General features: G+C 38.8%; 1 protein-coding gene across 35 annotated transcripts in view; it reads right to left on the reverse strand.

Annotated features, from left to right (window-relative positions):
• The window catches only part of SETD5 (SET domain containing 5), an 81,239-nt gene that overhangs the window by 7,243 nt on the left and 49,550 nt on the right, over positions 1 to 24,446 (reverse strand). For 27 of the 35 annotated variants that reach the window (XM_063661795.1, XM_063661789.1, XM_063661785.1 and 24 more), the window contains 7 exons: positions 23,484 to 23,741; positions 22,781 to 23,101; positions 22,157 to 22,399; positions 16,984 to 17,113; positions 6,248 to 6,495; positions 2,376 to 2,432; positions 10 to 480 (listed from right to left, as the gene is read on the reverse strand). In XM_063661795.1, the coding sequence (XP_063517865.1) occupies positions 10 to 480; positions 2,376 to 2,432; positions 6,248 to 6,495; positions 16,984 to 17,113; positions 22,157 to 22,399; positions 22,781 to 23,101; positions 23,484 to 23,741 (1,728 nt within the window). The remainder of the gene's footprint in view (positions 1 to 9; positions 481 to 2,375; positions 2,433 to 6,247; positions 6,496 to 16,983; positions 17,114 to 22,156; positions 22,400 to 22,780; positions 23,102 to 23,483; positions 23,742 to 24,446) is intronic. The other 8 variants (XM_063661802.1, XM_063661798.1, XM_063661794.1 and 5 more) reach the window with 1 other exon arrangement.

Raw genomic sequence — 24,446 nt, forward strand, 5'->3', positions numbered from 1 at the left:
AACACTTACTTTTTTCCTCTGTGGTGGGTTCTGGGGGGCAGATGGGACTCCTTCACAGGCCCTTTCACCACCAGGTGACAAGGATCCACGAGAGAGGTCTTTCATTAAGCCATGTTCATATCTGCTGGAAAATCCTTCTGCAGGGGAACAATATCCCCCATCCAAATGTAAAGGTTTCCTATCCCCCACTAGAGGAGATCCTCGATACAGTCCATCTGCTCGAGGCATAGCGTTCAAAGGGGAGTAGGCATACATCAAGTTGAACTCTGTCCGAAATGCCTGGTCTGAGTTTCTCACAAGGGTCTGATGTCCATCTCCACTTCTGCTTGGGAAACCAGTCTCAGAAGTGGGTCCGATGGAGGGATGAGGAGCCAGGTCAGAATGACCTGAGTTGAGCAGGGAAGGTCTATCAGCACAGCTGTTAGTGTTGGAGTCAAGGTATCCTACTTTTGCCAAATCCAGGTCTTTTCGGTGACAAAGCTGAAAGAATAAAAATCAACGGAGACATGGGGTAGGGGAGAAAGGAAAAAGTCAAAGGGCAGAAAGGAGGGGAGAGGGACACAGGTGAACAGGGAAAGATAAGAGGGATGGAAGTAGAGCAGATAAAGCCATTATATTCTGTAAAAGTCCCACGTAGCAACAGTGTACACAGGCCAGAGTACTAAAGAATCCCGGCCTTTCCAAAATTGCTTTCAAGTCTTTCTGGATGGGAAATACTGGGAAAGTTAGAATTAGGTAATTGGCTAAATGTGACTATTTTGCCTGCTTAGCCTTTCATCAGGTTGCTGAGTCACCTTGTACTACACTAAGGGACAAGTGGTATAATTAGGAATTTACTTTAGCCCCATGCACAAAACTAAGATGAGACTGGTGTCTTAAGATAACTGGCTTCCGGGGTTATCAATTTCTAAATTAATATTGATGGAAGGTGGGGGGAAGGGAAAAAGGTGCAGGAAGGAGAAGGTAGACGGAAAGGCAAGTACTTAAGTTACTGGTTCAGTAAAGGAGGATGGCATTAAAGACATCAACCAACCAGTTCTTCACTCACTTTCACTGTTAAAGAAGTTGTGTTTCTCATACAACTTTCTGGCCACTCAATTCTTCTTTCTTTATCCTCTAATGTACGTCAACATACCACAAGACCACTAATGCTCATCACTGCAGATTCTGAAATGCTGAAATGTACCAAAAATAAACCCCACCTACTATTTGGTTATCATAACCTCCAAACTTCCAACACTAGGTCAACTAGAGCTAACCGACAAAGAATGGTACCAGAAAACCAGATACCATACCATATCAGTCTTCAAATTATGTTATCTTAGAATCTTTAACAACTGAGGAGAGAGAGCTTTATTTTCCTAACAAGCTAGAGTCAAAACACCAAGAAAATCTCTAATATACTAGTGGAATACAACCTTTTTCAGTTTCATATTAACCTGTGAACTACTACTGATTCAGAACTTAGTAGACTGTCACTGAATTATGCCCTAATTTTTTATTGGAAGGGGATGGGGTTAAAGTTCAGTTGAATATTTCTGAGAGACTCTAACTTTCTCTTCAAGAGAAAAAAGGTCCCATGTATTAATAGATTCAGAGTTAATGTTACTACATCTGAAAGCTTATAATAGAAACTCTAGCACTAAAATCTGAGTTTGACATATCCACAGCAGTAGGGTTTGTGAGAAAACCACTCTACTGATATCCTAAGAGATAACACTTGTATAGCAACCATATCCTAACCATTGCAGAATGGTGGCCTGTGACAGAAAGCCAGGGACTCACTTGGTTTCCTTGTGCACCCAGTAAGGAGCTGCAGAGAAAATGTAGGAAAGCTGAAAGACAGAATGACTTTCCCTTCCTGAAGAAGCTGCTCAATCTATCAACCAAAGGCCAAAACATCTGGTTTACAGAGCTGTTAGATTAACCCTAGAACAAGGCATAAGTCACCACCCAACTCAAAAAACAGCTCTTACCAACTTTTGACTCAACTTTCCTGATTTATTAGCCTTTCTTTAACAAGGCTCCTACCACATATCAGCATCTTGACTTCTAGATTCTATTCTTTAATAGAACTCCAGCCACCCCCTCCCCCAAACGGCAAAAACCAACCCCACCAAACACACACACAACACACACACACACACACAAACACACACACTCCTACCTTCATTTTCCTCCATCTACATTGACAGTCCTGTGTAGTCAGTCACAGTCACACAGGAAGACTCATTCAACTTACTGTGACTGAGTGGCCGCCCTCCAGCCCATCACCCCACTGACTCAGATCCCCAGCCCTCCCCACACACTCAGGAACACATTCATGAACACTCACTCTCAGCCTCCAAGTGTGATTGAGATGGTGTGATAACTACCTCGGGTGACAGGGACTCAGGCCTATGCGCAGGGGAACTCTCAGGGGAGGATATGTTCTAGAGGAGGGAAAAGCATCTTGTTATTATTCATCTACTCGAAGTCAAGAAGCAAAACAAAACAAACAAAAAATAAAAGCAAGCATAGATGTTAGCCACAACTTTTTTCGGGGGCGGGGAAGTTGAATAAGAATGCATAGGGGAAATATTTAACTGCAGAACTCATCTCAATGGACAGAATGACTTGTTAAGATGCTTCCTGGTATCTTTGAAAGCATTTAAGGATAAATTGGTTATAATGTTTCATGCTGTAAGTAAACATCTCAAGCACATATAAGGAAAGAGTTAGACTGGTGAAATTTTAGTGTTATACGTCTTTGTATTTTAGATGAGAGTTTAGCAACCTATAGTATTTGTTATTGAGGGGCACCCTACCCCTTATTCCTCCTTAGATGGACCTTGTTCCTTCACCCAATGCCTCTTCTGCTTGTCACATTTCTTTATTCTCTTATATGCCTCAGGCCCTCCCAGTGCTATCCAGGAGGAGACGTTAGTGTGCTGGGGGCTGACATGGTTAGGGAGATGGCCAGTTCCTCTTGAATGACAGTTACAGGAAATGTGATTGATGGAATCCCTAGCTCACAGGCTAGAGTTGGTTCTTGGCATAATCTAATTAGACCGGAGCCACCCTTATTAATGTTATTTTGTAAAATCCATTGTATTTTTGGCAACAGAGCAGAAAAAGCACGTATGTGTATACTTAAGTCCCTGCATCCTACAGAGGGTAGGACTTCACCTTGGGACTTTCAGGTGAGGCAGCACTCCCATAACAAACAGAGACTGAGCAGTGAGTGCTTAATGGAAAGATGTAAATGGAAACACGTGAAGAGAGTGATGGTGGTAGTGTGACAACGACTCAGCGGTGCTAGGGCTGAGGTAAGGAGAGGGTGCCTAATGTAGACTCTGAATAATTGTGGCCTAGGTGGCAGGCATATGCTGAGGTAGGGGAAATGAGGCTGCTTCAGCAAAGCAGGGTTTTGGCTGTGAATTTTACTTGGCATGGACAGTGGGTGGTGTACATCTATGTGCATGTATGTGTGAAATGGCGGGTGGAGTATGGCTCTCAGGGCAAGAATAGGAGGGGAGGGTTATTCTGGTAGAGAGGAGAGGCTAACTAAGCTTGCCCTCCCAATGTTGCTTCCACTCTTCTTTCTAGATGCTTTCCCCTCCTGAAGATCTTGTTCTCTTCCACTGTTTATCTTCTTACCTTCTTCCCCTTAGCACTTAAGACTTCTCACCATTTTCCTGAATGCTTTTTTCCTTTTCAAAAATATCCTTCCCCAAACTAATCTGGTAAGGTGGTTTTTTTTTTTTTTTTTTTTTGAGAGAGAGTATCCCTCTGTTGCCCAGGCTGGAATGCAGTGGCACAATCTTGGCTCACTGCAACCTCCCAGGCTCAAGCAATTCCTCTGCCTTGGCCTCCCGAGTAGCTGGGATTACAGGTGTGTGCCACTGTACCTGGCCTAAGTTGGTCTTTAAATTATTTTTAGAGATGGGATCTCACTGTTGCCCAGGCTGGCATGTAGTGGCACAATAATGGCTCACTGCAGTGTTAAACTCCTGGTCGTAAGTGATCTTCCTGCTTCAGCCTCCCAAGTAGCTGGGACTACAGGTATACGCCACTACACCTGGCTAAGTTTTATATTTTATTTTTGGAGAAATGTGGTCTCACGATGTTACCCAGGCTGGTCTCAAACTCCTGGCCTCAAGCAATCCTCCTGCCTCAGCCTTCCAAAGCACTGTGATTACAGGTGTGAGCCACTATGCCCAGCCTAAGCTGGTCTTTATATGTGACACCTTTTTGATATTTCACAATGTGTCACAGCCTTTACTACAAAAAAGGCTCCCCACCTCTCTGTACTAGAACACAGCAAAGAGTATGGCCATTAAAATGGTGATTAGAATGGGTCAGGGTGGTGAAATCTGTTCTACTATTGATGAGAAAGGTAAAATTTCCTTAAATTGCAAGTGAAACCATGCCTTGGACCTTTTACTATTTAATATTTTCCTTCCCTCCTGGTATTCTAACATTATACATGAACTGTATTATTAAAATGATCACCAATTAAAAAAAAAAAAACCAAAACTACTTTATATTTGCAGTGTTTAATAGTTATCCCAAATGCTACAAGGGATAAGGAACGCACTGAGTACTGAACCCGCTTGTTTTGCAAAGTGACTTACCTTCTAATTTTCTTTCTTTTTTTTTTGAGACGGAGTCTTGCTCTGTTGCCCAGGCTGGAGTGCAATGGCGCGATCTCGGCTCACTGCAAGCTCCGCCTCCTGGGTTCACGCCATTCTCCTGCCTCAGCCTCCCAAATAGCTGGGACTACAGGCGCCCGCTACCACGCCCGGCTAATATTTTGTATTTTTAGTAGAGACGGGGTTTCACCATGTTAGCCAGGATGGTCTCGATCTCCTGACCTCGTGATCCGCCCGCCTCAGCCTCCCAAAGTGCTGGGATTAAAGGCGTGAGCCACTGCGCCCGGCCTCCTTCTAATTTTCATCATTCTACATTTATAATAAAACCTGTATTGATAAAGTATGAAACTCTATTCCTATAATCTTATGCCCTCCAGGGAGAATTCCTCTCATGGTACCTTACTATAAAGCTCTAGGTGCGAACTGCAAAGTCAACTGCAAGTAGACAAAGTCAAGTTAGAAAGGCCTGAATCACAGCTGCTTTATTATCTGGCTGAAAGAATTCCATAAAGAAGCTGGTAAAGAGTAATTTCCCTAGATAACTCATATGTAACCAGGAGGTTTTTTCCCTCACCCAGAAAGAGGTCTGCTCCAAAAGTAGAGGTCTAGGGTAAGAAAGAATATAGTTCTGCTTTCAATGTTGCTAGCTACCTCTTAGTTACTCATAAAAGCTAAGTATTCTGAATCCTCATACTTGGAAAAGCTGAATAGGAAACGTAAGATTGGTTAAAATGTTCACCTTTCTCAAAAAACACATCTGGAGAAGTGCAAACAAGGGGGCAGAGCAGCAGAGTGTGTTTAGTGGTCAGAACAAATTTTTCTGAGAAGGAAAAAAGAGACAGTGTCCATTTTAATTACAAATCAAAGTAACATGCAATAGATGAAGTGTTTTAAAAAAGTATACATGGATTCTATTGAAACCTGCTGTCACCCAAACCTGAACACTAAAGTGATTCAAGATTGCTTTTTGAAACAGCTGAGGCAGACATTTCTAACTTAATCCAACAGTGATGGTAATAAATTTGTCTCATGAATACATGTTGCTAGCCTCTTGTCTACTTCTGATTCCTAAGACATTATAACAAAGAGGGAAAGTAATCTGGAGTGGAAAAAACCCGCATTCGCCATAAGCCATATCCCAGTGTTTTCTAAATCTCTGCTAAGGCCACAATGAAAATACCAAACAACCTGGGAAAGACACTTCACTTATTTAAAGGCCTAGAAACGAAGACACAATCAATCAATATCATCTGTGCTCTCAGGCTAGTGTTACTAACAGATACTACAGGCAGCTAGAGGCCTATTTTGACCAAAGATAACGATGGAGATCTAGCATGCTTACTACCTAAACTTATGGAGACTGATGGACTGCATGCAAAAGATACACGAATGGGATCTGTGGTAGCAGTATGCCTATTTTGGGAAGTATAGGGGCTGCCAAGATGAGAGGCTACCAGGTATCAGGCCACAATGACCCTGAGGTTTCCCATTCTCTTACTGAGATGGCGAAGGAAGATAGTAAAGAAACATTTGGAATGGTATTATATTTGAAATGAGAAGGTACAAATGATGAGTTTCATATCCAGTACTCCCAGCAACCAAACCCAAATCACCTCAAACTGCAGAGGAGTGTTGCAGCGACTAGCAGTAGTAAGAGATGTGACTGGTGAAAACATGAGGCTGTATCCATTTCGACACTCCTCTTCTCCTGGGTGAGATGGGCCAGGTGTGGCCAGCTGGGGGCTCTTTGAGCCTGAATTGGGAGGGGGTGGTGTGACTGGAGACAGAGGCCGAAGTAACTTGGTGACATTCTGCTCCATCAGATAGCGAGACTTCCATTTCTTTAATGGGCTCAACAAGTCTGTGAAACACAAAGCTTGGATGAGAGTTTGAAACCACAGATTAATTAAAGGCTCTACAGTAAAGCCATTAATCTGTAATCTACAATGGCTCTTAACTGTTTTCTGCCTCATCCCATTAAGTTATCTCCTCCAATCCAACCAAAATCCCAAAGAAACTCTTTAATTACCATACTTAACTCTGAAAACATTCTATCTCCCAAACTCCAGGTAAATCGAATGTGACTGATCTCTAATTTAATTTCTACCAGTACAAAATATAAAATTCTTTCATTTATTCATTTATTTATTTATGAGACGGAGCCTTCCTCTGTCGCTAAGGCTGGAGTGCAATGGCATTTATTTGGCTCACTGCAACCTCCGTCTCCTGGGTTCAAGTGATTCACCTGCCTCAGCCTCCCGAGTAGCTGGGATTATAGGCACGCACCACTACACCTGGCTAATTTTTGTATTTTTAGTAGAGATGGCGTTTCACCACGTTTCCCAGGCTGGTCTTGAACTCCTAACTTCAGGTGATCTGCCCGCCTTAGACTCCCCAAGTGTTGGGATTACAGGCGTGAGCCACTGGTAAAGTTCTTTCTTTTACATCGAGTTTCTGAAAAGTCTTTGTTACTGAGTTAAAGTTACCCTCTACTAAACTGCTATATCACCAACTAAAGGTACTGGAATGCTAAATCCAAATTCCTTTCACCATCTCTTATATATTTGTGTCCCTTTTCAGAAGCTCTTTCTGTTCTTATGATTCCCTGATCCATGTCTAGCCCCTTTTCTACCTAAAAAGCATGAAATGATTTCTATAAAAACTTCTCCCAACCATTAAAAAATCAGATTCACATTCTTTTTTTTGACTAGAATAATCCTATTTTCTATACTTTTTAGATCCACTTAAAAAGCAAGTTACTACACTAAATATTTTAGTGACCATTTAGGTCAAAGCATCTTTCTCACTTGATTCTCAGAATAAAAATACAGTTTTATTCATTTACAGTTAAAAGGATATATATTTAATACCTACTGATTACTGAACTAGGTATGAAGGGAAAAATGGTCATCATACATTCTATTTTCAAGAGGCTTAAAATTTGTAAGAAATAGAAGAGGGCCAGGTGTGGTGGCTCACACCTATAATCCCAGCACTTTGGGAGGCTGAGGCAGGCAGATCACTGAAGCCAGGAGTTTGAGACCAGCCTGGCCAATATGGCAAAACCCTGTCTCTACTAAATACACAAAAAAGATTAAGCAGGAATGGTGGTGGATGCCGGTAGTCCCAGTTACTCAGGAGGTGGAGGCACAAGAATCACTTGAACCCAGGAGGCAGAGGTTGCAGTGAGTTGAGACTGCACCACTGTACTCTAGCCTGGGTGACAGAGGGAGGAGACTGTCTCAAAACAAAACAAAACACCACAACAAAAAAAGTGAACATATTAGTATTAGCATGATCAAGAAAGGTGATCATATTGCTATGCGTTAGTTAAAAAAAAAAAAAGCTGTATTTTCTAAATGATTATTATATACCACGGACTATGCCATGTGCTTTATTGTGAAATATCTAATTTTAACAACTCTATAAATCAAGCACTATTATTATCATCCCCATATTAAAGGTGAGAAACTTGATGTGTGGAGAGAGACAAAACACGTATTCTTGCTCCCATATATCTACATTCTTAATTTTTATATTTTTAGTAGAGACAGGGTTTCACCATGTTGGCCAGGCTGGTCTTGAATTCCTGACCTCAAGTGATCCACCCACCTGAGCCTCCCAAAGTGTTGGGATTACAGGGGTGAGCCACTGCGCCTGGCCCCATCTATCTATATTCTTTTTTTTTTTTTTTTGAGATGGAGTCTTGCTCTGTCACCTAGGCTGGAGTGCAGTGGCGCGATCTCGGCTCACTGCAAGCTCTGCCTCCCAGGTTCACACCATTCTTCTGCCTCAGCCTCCCAAGTAGCTGGGACTACAGGTGCCCGCTACCACGTCCGGCTAATTTTTTGTATTTTTAGTAGAGATGGGGTTTTACCATGTTGACCAGGATGGTCTTGATCTCTTGACCTCGTGATCCACCCATCTTGGCCTCCCAAAGTGCTGGGATTACAGGCGTGAGCCACCGTGCCTAGCCCCATCTATCTATATTCTTAATCAATAGGTTAAAGTATATCCCCAAGGCTTGGTGGATGGAAGGAGTGACATTTATTCCAGGCCTTCAAGGAAAATTTTTGGGCCAGGAAGATTATCTGGAAGCAATGGTCAGTACGAGACTAGTAACTGGGAAACCATCTGGAGTTAATACAGTAGTTAGCAAAGAATTATGAGGCACTAAACTAGGGTAGGAGATGTTTAGATGAAGAGGGAAGAATAAATGCAAAAAATTATTGAAGATGCATATTTTTCCTTTCTGATATCTCAGAATTTTTAATATTCCTAGATTGGAAGTATATTCACATCTTCCTTTTGTTCCAGATACTAAATTTTCTTTCCTCCTTTTAAAAAGTGCCTAGGTATAAAACAGAAACAAACATGTAATTCATGGCTTATATTCGGAATAACTTTTATATATTTAATATTTCAAGGGTCTTAAACAATGGAATCTTACAGATCTCTGTACTACTAGGTCCAACACTATAACTACCGAAGTCAATTATGTTAAGTGATGAAGTTAGTTGTGGAAAAAAGTTATAAGATACAGGTGAAATCTGCCATGTACAAATCAATGTACATGGCATTCATTCAACATATATTTACTGAGTACTTATTATGATACTGTATTCAACAAGAGACCTGATGTCTGCCCTTAAGAAGTTTACAGGCCAAAGAAAGCCAAGTCATTTGCCTACTTTTTCTCTTTTTCCTGCATATATAGTTTCCAAACTTTATGTGGTCAAATCTATCCATCTTCTATTATTATTATTTTTAATCTTTACTCAAAAAATTACCAAGGTTATACAAACACATACACAACCTGAAAATCATATCCACAAATAAACGCAATGTAATATCCTGGTAAATTTTTATCCAGACATTGCTTCACTGACTCTTGCCTTACCTAAACTACTCAATAACTATTTTCACTCAGAAATACATGGTCAACATTTTTTTTATGACAATGAATAGAAATCTACAGTTCAGGTTTAATGACTGCACAACATTAGTATTATCAAAATTTAACCAACTTTTTTTTCATTTTTTGCTATTAGAACAAATAGCTACATGTAGGATTATTAAATCCAAAGAATATCTATATATGTGTAGTTTACATTTAGTCCTGTGAGAACTGCTGGCTCATGTTCTTCAGCCTGCATTCTACTGAGATGTTGGGGTCTTTTTCTTCATCTGTAAGGGCTCTTTAAATAGTAAGAATGTTGACCCCTTGTCAATAAAATTACAAATGTATTTTCCCAGTTTACTGATTGCCTTCAATTTTATTTACAAGTCTCTGCTATATGTTTTGTTTCTATTTAGTCAAACGGACCACTTTATTTTCTGCTTCTGACATCATGTCTTTGCTAACCCATCCTGACACTGTAAAAATGCCAGCCTATTTTCCTTTTGTCTCCATGTTTAATTTTTAATTTAGATTTTAATTAAAAAAGAACATTTTATTTCACACTGACAAACTGCCATTACAAAAAAGGAAAAAAGAACATACTTAAGTATGGGGTAGCAATTAATCCATCCTTTCCCCATAACAAATAGCCAGCACCTTCTTCCAAAATCTTCTGTAAATGTAGAATAACTATAATTTCCCTATTAATTTGAAATATATTTATTAGATTCTTACATATACTGGGCTTATCTTCTGAATGTTTATTTCCGAATGTTATTCTTTCCACTTATTGTCCAATACTGAATCAACACCAGCATACTTTTTATTAAAATTGTTAGGGAAATTCCAGTTATTCTATTCTAGTTCTCCAAAATATTTTAGCTATTCTAGCAATGAACTATAGAAGTCATTCAATGACCATGCTCATACTATTAAAAAAAAAAAAAAAAGTTAGGATTTTGATTGGTGTTACATGAAATTCAGGAGTAATTTGGGAAGCATTCTTACCCAGGAATATGGCATAATCTTTGTTATTCACATATTGATTTATGTCCCTCTTCATCTATATATACCACATGTCTAATTAAGTTTACTCTCCAGAGTTCTTTAGTTTTTTTTTTACTACTATGAATAAAACGTATCTCTCCCTTTGTTATCTAAATGTTATTAACATTTAAAAAGTTTACATACTTATTTTTTATCCAATTACCCTATTAATCTCTACCAGTTTTTCAATTAATTCTCTAGGTAGATAATAGTATTTGTACATAACACATTAACCCTCTTTACCAGTACTTATATCTCTTATGTTGATTTTGTGGGGGGGGTTGGTGTAATTACTTTGGCTAACAATTACTTAGACTATATTACATAATAATGGTAATAGTGGGATAATCTGATAGCCTATTTTGATGTTTAACTAGTTTTCATGATGCATGACAACTGGCAATTTTTTCAGCTAGATATTAAAAGATCATAAGTATGTTATTTTATCATTAAATTGATAAAAGTCACTGTGTTATGACTTCTCCCCCATTTGACCTGCTAACAAATGACTATTATTAAATTTTCAAATATTAACTCATCCTTACATTCCTAGAAGGAACCTTAGTCATCGTATATTCTTCTTTCAATTTTTTTTTTTTTTGACGGGGTCTCGCTCTGTCGCCCAGGCTGGAGTGCAGTGGCCAGTAGCTGGGATTAAAGGCGCCTGCCACTACGCCCAGCTTTTTTTTGTTGTTGTTGTTGTTGTATGTTTAGTAGAGACGGGGTTTCACCGTGTTAGCCAGGATGGTCTCGATCTCCTGACCTCGTGATCCGCCCGCCTCGGCCTCCCAAAGTGCTGGGATTACAGGCGTGAGCCACCGCACCTGGCTATTCTTTTAATATTCTTACAAATTCAAGGTGCTAGGTAAGATCACAAATCTAATTCAAAAGTGATACTATGCTGTTTTTGGGGATAGAGGGAGTTAATCTGATAAAATAATCAAAAATAAAATTTTCAGTAAACAGTATATGATACTCCATTACAAGTATGTGCACAAGCAGATAAAATTACAAATTGTACCATTCCTGGGGTTGGAATTCAGATTATTTTTAACCTACAGTTTTTGCAATTGTTAATAACTAAGAATTAATTATTCTAATAACCAATTCATTCAACTTTTGAAGCTGCTGAACAAATTTGACTACAGAGTTTTGTCTCACCCGCCATGTTCACCTGACCTCTCGCCAACCAGGTACCACTTCAAGCATCTGACAACTTTTTACAGGGAAGGTGCTTCCACAACCAGCAGGATGCAGAAAATATTTTCCAAGAGTTTGTCGAATCCTGAAGCATGGATTTTTATGCTACAGGAATAAACAAACTTATTTCTCATTGGCAAAAATTGTGTTGATTGCAGTGGTTCCTATTTTGATTAATAAAGATGTGTCTGAGCCTAGTTATAGTGATTTAAAATTAATGGTCCAAAACCGCAATTACTTTTGTACCAACCTTATATATAAATTTTAGTTTGTCTATTTCTGTAGGAAAGATATCAAGCAGAACAAATGAACGACTACTAGGTTAAGGATTATGAATATTTTTAATGCACATGATAAATGTTATCAGATTGCTAGCAGGGATATTACTCTCCCGTCAGTTTTATTGCAAATCCTTTCCCCAATATATTAATCCTCTATTAATACAGAGGCAGTATAGACACAAAAACATGGTTAATACAGTTTGAATTATTTATTTTATTATTTTTAGAGACAGATGTCTTGCTGTCATTCAGGCTGGAACGCAGTGGCATTATCACAGCTCACTGCAGCCTCAAATTCTTGGGCTCAAGCCATCCTCCTACTTCAGCCTCCTTAAGGCTACAGGCAACACACCATCATGCCTGGCTAATTTTTATTTTTTGTAGAGATGTGGGTCTCTCTCTGCTGCCCAGGCTGGTCTCAAATTCCTGGCCTCAAGTGATCCTTCTGCCTTGGCATCCCAAAGAGCTGGAAATTGCAGGTGAGAGTCACCATGCCAGGCCCAAGTTTGAATTAAAAAAATATATATATTTGAATGTGCCTAGAATTTTCTTTGGCAAAGGACCTAGTTCTTTTGAAGACAAGGTCTTGCTGTGTTGCGCAGGCCGAACTTGACTCCTGGGCTTGAGTGATCCTCCTACCTCAGCCTCCCATGTAGTTGAGAGTTACAGGAACGTGCCACTATGTCCAGCTAGAATCTAATTCTTTTTCAATCTCCTAAGTAAAAATTCCACGACAATTTACCAACTTTTACATTTATATTTAGGCCTGTTCTGACTATTTTGTTCCATATATACATCCATTCTTGCATCAATATTATACTAAATTTAACTATTAGCTTCATACTAGAAGCTCGTCTTACACCTCAAAAGAAAGTACTTCATTATTATTTTTTCAATTTTTTTCTTATTTTTTTAAAGGTAGACTTCAGAATCATTTAATTAAATTCCAAAAACAAGGCAGTTTCATGGGAACTATATAAAGACAGAGAGAGAGAGAAAGAAAGAAATATATATATACACATATATATATTCTTTCCATAATGAACATGAAATTTATCAAAGGCTCAACGTATGATTCATGAAAAAAAGAAAAAGAAATTTCCATTTCCTCAGACTTTAAAAATATTTCTCAGTAACAGTTTACTGCATATACCCAACTAAGGTTATTCCTAGGCAGTTTCTTAGTTTTGTTAAGTTTGGGAACAAAAAAATTGGTATTCATTTACTTTCTTGGTATATAAATGATTTTTTAAAATATATTTATACTTTTTATATATTTACTCTTCTATCCAGTGATATTAATAAACTCTTATTATTATTATTTGTATATATATATATTTTTTGAGACAGAGTCTCACTTTATCGCTCAGGCAGGAGTGCAGTGGCGCCATCTCAGCTCACTGCAACCTCCGCCTCCTGGGTTCATGCTATTCTCCTGCCTCAGCCTCCCGAGTAGTGGGACTACAAGTGCCCACCATCACGCACAGCTAATTTTTTGTATTTTTAGTAGAGATGGGGTTTCACTGTGTTAGCACGGATGGTCTCTAACTCCTGACCTCGTGATCCACCCATCTCGGCCTCCCCAAGTGCTGGGATTACAGGCATGAGCCACCACGCCTGGCCTAAACTCTTAAGTTTTTCAGCTGATTACTTAGGCTCTTCTAAGAATAGACCCACATCATTTACAAATAATGAACATCATGTCCCTGCCCTACTTTGATAATAACTTTTATTTCTATAAAGTTTCAGCTTTTAGGAACTTAAAATATTTAATGTATTTCTTTCTTTCTTCTTTTCTTTTCTCTTTTCTTTCTTCCCTCCCTCTCTTTCTTTCTTTCTTTTTGAGACGGAGTCTCACTCTATTGCCAGACTGGAGTGCAGTGGCATGACCTTGGCTCACTGCAACTTCTGCCTCCCAGGTTCAAGCAATCCTCCTGCCTCAGCCTCCTGAGTAGCTGGGACTACAGGTGCATGCCACCATGCCCAGCTAATTTTTTTTGTATTTTTAGTAGAGATGGGGTTTCACCATGTTGGCCAGGATGGTCTCAATCTTTTGACCTCGTGATCTGCCCGCCTCAGCCTCCCAAAGTGCTGGGATTACAGGCGTGAGCCATCGCGCCCAGCCAGAATCTTTAATGTATTTATTAATCCACAAATACTATACAAGAAAGAGTATTCTGTGTAGAATAATGACCATATAATAATTACTGTTATGGGCCTGATACTATACTGAGAACTTTATATACATTATTCATTCTAATGTTAGCTCTATAAAGCAGGTATTGCTATTCCCATTTTACAAATGAGGCTCAGAGACTTTTTTTTTTTTAAGTTTTAAAGACAGAATCTCCCTCTGTCGCCCAGGCTGGAGTGGAGTGGCGCAATCTCATCTCACTGCAACCTCCACCTCCAGGTTCAAGCAATTCTCCTGCCTCAGCCTCCCAAATAGCTGGGATTACAGGTGTGTGACCAGGCCCAGCTAATTTTTGTATTTTTAGTAGAGACAGGGTTTCACCATGTTGGCCAGGCTGGTCTCGAACTCCTGACCTCAGATGATCCACCCGCCTTGGCCTCCCAAAGTGCTGGGATTACAGGTGTGAGCCACCACGCCTAGCCTCAGACTTCTAGTAACATCATATAGTTAGTAAAGGGGACAGCTGGTTTTCAAGTAAAGGTCTGTTTGATTTTTTCTATTATAGAAATCCTTTCCCCTTTCTTAATGTCTCTTTGGTATTCTTGAAAAAAACAAAAGAGAGCCAACAAATAAAAGTAATTCCTCAGAATTTACGCTAATTTTGTAGCAATATAACTTGCGCATTTGACGGCTGCTTGATTTTTAAAATCAAATATTTTCCTACGCTGCTTTTTAAAGGGCAAGGTGTGTCCTGTGAATGTTTCTCACTGTTAGACTAGGGCAGAAGCTCAACAACAACAAAAAAAGGCTGGTGACTAGGAATCCTAATTTCCTTCCAACCAGGGCATGTGATAACAAAGACACTTTTCCTATAATCCTTTGCTAGTCAGGATGTGAACTGCTATACAATCTCCTGTTCCCAACCTTAACTATACACATGCATTAACACACACACCAGATAGATACACAAACATGATAGTCTATTTCAGCTAAGTTATATTCTTACTACACCTTAAAAGCTGTTAAAAAAGAAATAATACAAATGGAAATCTGGTACCAAGATTTCTTTATACTATTCGTATTTGACTAAATCTCCCTAATTTTTGGTGAATACTAGAAGAAAATATTTTAAATAAACAGTATAATTTATCTTTCAGATAAATGGAATTTTGTTATCCTGAGGTATATAGGTGGTAACTTACGAGGTGTAATCTAATCTAGAGACAGAGAATAAACTAAATCCATAATTTAAAAAATGGCAATTCACAGCCAGGCGTGGTGGCTCATGCCTGTAATCTCAGCACTTTGGGAAGCCGAGGTGGGCGGATCACCTGAAGTCAGGAGTTCGAGACTAGCCTGGCCAACATGGCGAAACCCCGCCTCTACTCAAAATATAAAAATTTGCTGGGTGAGGTGGCGGGCGCCTGTAATCCCAGTTACTCGGGAGGCTGAGGCAGGGAGAATTGCTTGATTCTCCATCTCAAAAAAAAAAAAAAAAAAAAAAAAAAAGAAAAAAAGGCAATTCACGTTTTCTGAAATAAAATCTAAAAAGAAGTAAAATCCAAATGAAATAAGAACTTTAAGAAAAGTTCTGATTTTAGTTGCAATATCTGCTACTAAAAATTTATCTAAATTCAAGTTCGTTACATTTATTCAGCAAGTTGGTAAACAGGAACAATGAAGTGGGTTTTTAATGAAAATTTGAAATATTGTTTGTTGCAACCTGAAAGGTTGCTTTAGCATCTAATTTACTTTGGTATTTTGATTGTCTAATATTTAAAAAACTGATTTAGAGACAAAGTTATGGAAAGCACAAAGAACTTTTCAACTAAGCTGATATTTGCAGGAGAAACCGGTAAAAAGATTGTCACAAAATACATTAAGATATCACAAGTGCTTTCAATTACATCCTTTGCAAGTCACTGTCAAAATCAATGGACCAGATGATTTTTCACTGACATCTAGTTTAAAAATGCACAAAGACTTTAGATTTAAAGCTGTCTTAAAAAAATTTGTTTTTTTTTTTTTTTTTTTGAGACGGAGTTTCGTTCTTGTTGCCCAGGCTGGAGTGCAGTGGCGTGATCTCGGCTCACTGTAACCTCCACCTCCCAGGTTCAAGTGATTCTCCACTACCTCAGCTTCCTGTTTAGGGAGGGATTACAGGAACCCGCCACCACACCCAGCAATTTTTGCATTTTTGGTAGAGACAGGGTTTCACCATGTTGGCCACGTTGGTCTCGAACTCCTGACCTCAGGTGATCCACCCACCTTCGCCTCCCAAAGTGCTGGGATTACAGGTGCGAGCCACAGCGCCCGGCTGTTCTTTTAAAAATTTTATGCTAATTATACAAGCCCCTTTGAAAACAATCAATTGATAATAATTTCTCACTTATTTCATTCATCCCCTGCTCCCTCAACCATGTCCCACCCAACTTAATCACTCAGAATTTTAATTCTTTCCTGAATATTAGTGTTCCACCACTTTCTTGCCCTTGTCCCATCTTATAAATATGAATATAAATTTCCTAAACTTACTACTTTAAATGTATCTAACCTTTTTTATAACCATTTCTGCTGTTATCTGTACACTGTCTAGTCCTTCTTTGTCGTCCTGGGAAAACTGATCCCTGACTTGAGATCTCTCTCTTCCTCTGTAAAGACAGATGTAAAGTAACTATTTAGAAAACACACCATTTCTTTTTGTATCAGAAATACTCATACTGAAATTTTTTATGCAGACCTGAAACAATCATTGGTCATGTAGTCAGAAAAGTTTTAGATACGTACCTGCATTGTCTTTGCAGATACTAGAAGAGCTACTATTCTCATTGCTTTGGTATAGGTGCTGAGTTCTAGTCTCTTGGGGTACAGATGATGTTTGAGTCATCCCTTCTTCTAAGGCTTGTTTTATCCAGCGCTATAATCGGAAAAGAACCAGAGAATTATCAATAATTATCTAAAACTATTTAGTACACCTGTTTTAAATGTACATCAACTGGTGAGTGATACAATTCAACACACTAATTCAGTTACACAGTCAAGCATTTTATTGTCTTGTGTCTCAGCATATTGGAACATTGTCCTATCAATTCCTTTTAACTGACAAACTTGAGGAAATCTGGATTACATATAATGAGATCCCATCAAAAGACAAAAACCAATAAAAAATGATTGCTATTCAACTTTTCATACTGTTTGGGGTGGTGTAAAATGGCAAGACTTAGGAAGAAATCTTAACATTTATTTAGGAGAGACTGTGATCGTATAGAATAAAACTAATACATAAAATAAGTGCCTAGAAGGAAGATAAAGATCTCTTAAAAGTTGTCTGCCCCATGCTAGAGACATGTGAAGAGGTAATAAAAAAGATTCATAGGAAGATTTTGGATGAGGATTAATAGCTCTTCACTACAGGTACCAACAGCATTTCCAAAAGGTTTATTTCAAATGAAATAACCGATGGGACTCCCCCCTCCAAAAAGCAGTTTGGTTAAATTATGCATGAGTAATGCAAATCACGAGATGAACTTCAGTAGAAATCAAAAAAAGGGAAAAAGTCAAAAAGAAGACCTATCAGTCACAAGTTTTTGGTAGTAAAGATTAGAATAATAAATTGACGAGAAATAAATTTAGGCCAGATAGTAAACCTGCAAAGATTAGGATAATAAGATTATGCATCCTGTGGAAGACAGAAAATTTCTTACCTGTAATTGTGTTCTCTTAAGATATACAGTTGTAGGTTGCTCACCACTCTGTGGCTCTCCTGCCCTGACATAAGACAGATCGAATTTTGATAAACATCAATTTCTGAGTAAGACCCTCCCCCAATAGGAAGAGCAAAGGTGAATTATTATAATTTATACCTTCAGAGAACATGTATTACAGGTAAGTAAATATTCTCTTCACCAAAGAGAGCAATTCTCATAGATTTTCCCTCTTAGAAACCTAGGAAATAATCCACAAAAATTTTACCAAAAAAAAAAAAAAAAAAATCTTACATCATACAAATGTAATTGTCGATGGCCAAATGAAAGCAAAACTAAAACTGTAAACACTTGGAAGGAAGAGTGAACAAGGATATAAAAGAGAGCTCTCAATGGTAATTTGAATCATGTAAACATTTTAGGATACAACCAGGTCTCTGAAAAGCAAACACAAAAACAAAATAAAAAATCCGAAGAATAAACTATCTTAGATACAGAATAATGATGTAAAGATGAATTGTCAGAACCATACATATAGCCTTAAAGCTTAGAAGAGAACTTAGAAGTCATCTTGTCCAAAGCACTCATTTTATAAATGGAAAAATTAGGCTCAGGAGTGAAAAATCTTTTGTTATAGCCACCTTTAAGTTTTTCTTTTCAAAGCAGAAAACACTCATTTGGGGTCACTGAGCTTTCCTATCTGAGTAATTTTTTAATATTTCCAGGGTCTAGTAGATGTACTCGTAAAATAATTTACATTCTGGATCTGATGACTACAAAAAGGGAACATAAAATCAGAACAGGAGTATTCTAGAAGATGCTACCACGGTTAGCTATGAGGTGAAACACAGCAAATATGATCAAACCTACTCCTCCAGGTTCTGCTGTATAATTTTACAATATTTCAGGACTCATATAAAAAAGGAACATGGACATTTGTTTGTATCTAACAAGATACAATTAACCTCATGGATAATAAGTTAATTTTAGATGCACCTACTCGGCAAGTTGTTAAAATCAAAAGAACATTTCTCCCTTCTTTGAACCTCTATTAAAGTATATTGCAAAGGAGTTTTCTGGGAGGCTCAAAGATGGATAAATATTTTAAAGGTCTCATTATTATGGGGAAAGAGCAAGGACGTAATCAGGTTTTGGAGTCCAGAAGCCCTGGCTTGACACTTGGCTGTGAGGCTGGGCTCAGTAGCTCATATCTGTAATCCCAGCAGAATGGGAGGCCAAGGTGGGCAGACTCCTTGAGCTCAGGAGTTTGAGATCAGCCTAGGCAACACAGCAAAACCCTGTCGCTACAAAAAATATGAATATTAGCCAGGCGTGGTGGTGTGCCTGTGGTCCCAGCTACACGAGAGGCTGAGGTAGGAGGACCACTTGAGCCCAGGAGGTCAAGGCTGCAGTGAGCCTGTGATGATGTCACTGCACTCCAGCCTGGAGAACAGTGAGACCCTGTGAACCCCTACTACCCCCCACCAGAAGAAATTTGGCTGTGTCACTTATTAGCTGCTTCACTTTGGGCAAGTTACCAAACATTTCTGAGACAAAGCTTCTGGATATATAAATTTAGGACAATGATCCCAATTTCATGCATGGTAAGTGAGATAATGTATGTGAAGAAAGCTTACAGTACAGTACTGAACACTGAGCAGATTTTCAACGAGTCCTGGTTCAACTAAATTTCAATGCTATGTTTGGAGATTTACAGATAACGCTCCAGTGTATAAAATGAAATATTAATTATCAATGCAAAGCACAGTGTTTCATTATCAGTCAGACTGGTTTTTCTAAGAAGTCTGGAGACCAAATGCCCTATACACATTGTGTTTAGAAGAGGAGTTTAGAGAGAACAAGGTGAAACACTACTGAGAGCCTTGTTGGCCACTTATAAATGTTTTTAAAATAACAACTGAGGAACTAAAAAATGTAAAATGCTTTTTAAAAACTATGAGTCAATTTAGAAACTCCAGGGACATCATAAAATGTTCTGTGAAATACTCGAACTCCTCCTCTTTTCAGAAGTCGCAAAATAATAATGATAAAAAAAAATAAATAGCATAAGAATCTGAGTACAACTATACAGATACAACTTTATTTTGTCCTATACTGGTAAGTTTTTAACTTACGAGGCCAGGCCCTTACCTCTTTAGTGAGATATGAAACAGTGAGCCTATTAGAAATATACATTGTTCTAAATAATCCCATGGAGGGTTTTCTTATCTATCTGATTAACTCATACTCTGAGGGATTTTCAGAATTTTATTACAATTTTGTTGAATAATGAAAATGTTCTTAGGTTCTGCATTAGGTAAGTCCTTTCTAACCAATTTAAGAACTCTTCTTCACTGCCATAAAGCCAAGTTCAATTCTAGCTAAAACATTCCATTTATTTTGCCTCATAAAAAGCTGTATTTTAAAAAACAGAATCTTGATATGTGAACACAATAAAGCAATGATTTAAACTTTAACAGTTTTTAAAGATCCTACTTAAATAGTCTTGTTATGATAATCCTGTGTATGCAGCCTAAACTCTTCCTAAAGACTAACCATGACACATAAAGTGCTTGAGTAGAGCCTGTATAAGTGAGATTAAGGATAGTCAGACACACTTGGAGAATATAACACGGACTTGTGTTAAATGGAATTTCTATCTGTTGCCCGTAGAAATTTAAGGATGTGCTATAGATACAAGTATAAAAGCAGAACCAAGTTAAAAAAGCTTAAAGAAATGCATTTTCTACCAGATTTGAAGTTACAGTCCTAGACACGTTTTTGGTTTTCGTAAGTCTCTGCTAGTTGGAAAAGATGGAAACAGAAAGACTGCAACCCAGCATTAGAATTATCAAGAAGGAATTTCAATTCAAGAGCCTAGTTCATATTATTTGCAGCTCAGACTTCATTACTCATCTGTAATAAATAATTGCCTACACTCCTTAAAGGACCAAAATAGGAGATTGTACGACCTGGCTTGATAAGATGCTTCAACAGTTAACATCCTTAGAAATGGTCAAATTTCTCTTTAGGAATTCTACAAGGGTTTCCCCAAACCAACCAATGAGTGATTCCAATATTTAGGTAAGATGTGCAATTAGGAAAAGACTTTCTGCAATGTGCTGCTCATTCAGCAGTAGTGTCCTTCCTTTTTGCAGATTCCTATTGCCCTCCTCCCCTCCATATCCCACACCACTTTGGCTCATCTTTCATGCCCCCCTCCCCACCGAGAAATAATTTCTGTTCTTTGGGGAAAGAGAAAAGCTTTAAGTTTGGAGGAGTCAGGGAAGACCTGCCTGGAGTTGGAGACTTCATCACATCAAATAATCTACATGCAGCATCCTCATGTACGTGATGCCAGTGGAGGAGGGCAATGGCAGACACTGAGGAAGGCAGCCTGAATCCAGATCTGAGGATAAGAGAAAAGGGTGTTCCAGGGAACAGACTCTACCTCAAAGGAAGACCAAATGAAAGGGTGTCCTATACTTCTAGAAACACGGAAAACGACATCACAGATCTGAGGGAGTGATCTATTCCTAAGAGACACCTTTGGAAAATATGCAGGGCTTCTGGGAATTAAGAAAGAGCATTCCAAAAACACCACCAAACGCTACTGCCACTAGATCCAAAAACAGTAACTAGAAAGAGGAGAAAGAGGCAGAAACAGAGAGGGAAAGAGAGTCTTTTAGGGTAGATTCTGTATTCTCTTCGAATAAACAGTCTGACTTGTCATTTGATCAAGGAACAGGAATTATGCCAATTACAATAGGATTTTTCCTCTAATTTCCTTCAAGTGATGATAGTGGATAATAATGGTTGAATTGATTCAAAACACAATTTAATTTTTTTCATTTATGCAACAATGTTCTAGAGGACCCAGGGCCTAATCTCACACAATAATCATAAATGGACATGTTAACCCATATCACAAGAGCACACACAAAACATATCCATCTCTACCCAGTAATCCACTGCTGTGTGCTCTCACTCAGGAACCTCAAGGGTTCTCAGAAGAGACATCAGTGACCAGTCACAAATCTGAGCACCAAAAATGCAGTACATTCATTCCACCACAGTCTCACAGACTCTTGATGAATCAGTATTTATGGCTGAACAACTAACTCATTATAAACTCACATGGGCAGAGTGGCTATCTAGAGAACATGTTATTTATGTCATGATGACAGGAATCTTAGGCTTAAAAAAATAAAGCACACACACACAAACACAACACACACACAAATACACAGACATACCTTCTTACAGGAGCTGAATGTGCCATCAGGCAGAAGGGGCCTTCGACGTCTCTCAGGGATAAAGGGTGAGCCAAAGCGAATGTAGTGTTTGGGGGTGGTGCAAATTAACGGGGAATGGATAAGACCTGGTAACATGTTTAGGGTCGTTGCCAGTACAGTTGGATCCGTTGTGATACGTAAAGGGCACTCAACAGGGCACTCTTGCTTCTCTGCTTTGTCATTCAACCATTCCGTAACTAGATACTAAGGTAAAAAAGAGATCATTAGTTTATAAATCAAGAGGTAGCAGTGTAGTTCATAAAGACAAACGCCAGCTAGAAACTAGGACAGGAGGAGATGCAGCAGCTGCAGTAAGTATGAATTCAGCAACCAGAACACAAGGATATCTTCCTTCACCCTCTCCATGCCCACTAAGAGAGGAATAATTTCAGCTATCAGTGATTTAAGCTGACTAAAAATAAGGAAACAGGTAGCAGGATGACTCCAGCCTTTTGTGTCAAAGCATTCTAGAACTTTCAATCTAGTAATATTGAGATTAGTTTCTTCTGGGGATTATAGGTCCTCTCATTTCACTAAGACAGCCCTTGCCAGACTGGACTTATAAAAGACGCATTTGTGACTTACCTTTTTGGTTTTGGGGTATTTAGATGCAGCACGGTTGACATGGGATCCAGTAATTGACACCACAGTTGGGTCAGACCCTGTTAATGGCCTGTTTTCTCCTGAGCTGTCTATACTTCCAGCTTCAGTAGGAGTTACTAAACTGTTACTTCCTCCCTCTTCCAAGGCAGCTTGTGACAATTCTGCCTGTTGTGCACTGGCCTGCTTCTGACGCTTTAGTCTTTGGGCTGAACTGGTCCTGTACCGAGAAATTCGACTCTTCGGCCGGGGCCTAGAAGGCTTTGCTGGAGGTGGCTTGGGGACTGGTTTTTCTGCAGCAATATCCTGTAGCAATAGTAGGGTCAGATGCTTACCAGAAATGTTTTATCAGCGAACAGTCTAATTTCCTATTCACTTTAAGCATTCAGAATGTCTACTGATGAAAAATATAAGGATTAGAAACACTAATTTAAAATCTAATTTTTAAATACAAAAACGTATACACTTAAATGAGCTAAAGAGGCTAGGGACAAATGTTTGTGTTAATTATTTCTAATAAACATTTATAAAACAGGCCAATGAAATGGTTCCAGTTAAACAGTTAATGGCCTTATTTATTGTGATATGGAGCAAAGCTGAAAACACTGATTTTAAAAATTCCAAAAGTTAGGTATTGACATTAGCAAAGGTGAGGATGTCTAAGCGCTGAAGTCTTTTCAACTCTTACCCCTGCTTGGGAAGATCTCCGGGTGTTCACACCAACACTCTGTGGGGTGCTTGGGATGGTAACATTTGAAGCAGAGTTGCTAACTTCAGATTCAGGGGCTTCAGTTTTTGTCTCTTCACCAACAGGAGTCTCTGAGGTGGTTGTAGTAATCTCTACATCAGAATTGCTCTGTTCCAAGGGCTGATCCCGCCGCTTCTTTCTTTTCTCTAAGTTTTCAAAAGCATGCATGATGGCTTCTACCTTTCTATCTTCCCTGGTCTAAAAAGAAATAGTATTGGTTTAGAAGGAAGCTTCAAATGAGGACAAGTGGATAGCCTTTATAAAAGTATTTTTAATGGAAATTTACAGAAATTCATTTAACTACCAGTAAGATGACACATATAACTTGGAAAACACAAGATTAAATAAAATATTTCATTTTAAATGTGGGGAATAGTTGTAAATAAAGGCAAGGTCAAACATAAACTTTTCAAAAAGAGTCAGTTATTTTGAAACTTTAATATGAAAGAAAAATAGGATGGGCGCAGTGGCTAGATTGTGGTGAGTTGAGATTGCACCACTGCACTCCAGCCTGGTGACAGAGCAAGAGTTGGTCTCAAAAAAAAAAAAAAATGAAAGAAAAAATAAAAGTCATCAAATCAGGGTCATAAACACACAGGATTGGTTTCAGCATAAAAGTAGAAAATTTTAGTTCGTATGACTTCTGAACAGCCAGTTTTTCGGAAACCAGATTTTTTTTTTTTTTTTTTTTTTTTGAGACAGAGTCTCACTCTTTTGCCCAGGCCGGAGTGCAGTGGCACTATCTCCACTCACTGCAAGCTCCACCTCCCGGGTTCACGCCATTCTCCTGCCTCAGCCTCCCAAGTAGCTGGGACTACAGGCACCCGCCACCGCACCCCGCTAATTTTTTGTATTTTTAGTAGAGACGTTTCACCGTGTTAGCCAGGATGGTCTTGATCTCCT

Source organism: Pongo pygmaeus, chromosome 2 (assembly GCF_028885625.2).
Source record: "Pongo pygmaeus isolate AG05252 chromosome 2, NHGRI_mPonPyg2-v2.0_pri, whole genome shotgun sequence".
In the NCBI taxonomy this organism is placed as follows: Eukaryota; Metazoa; Chordata; class Mammalia; order Primates; family Hominidae; genus Pongo; species Pongo pygmaeus.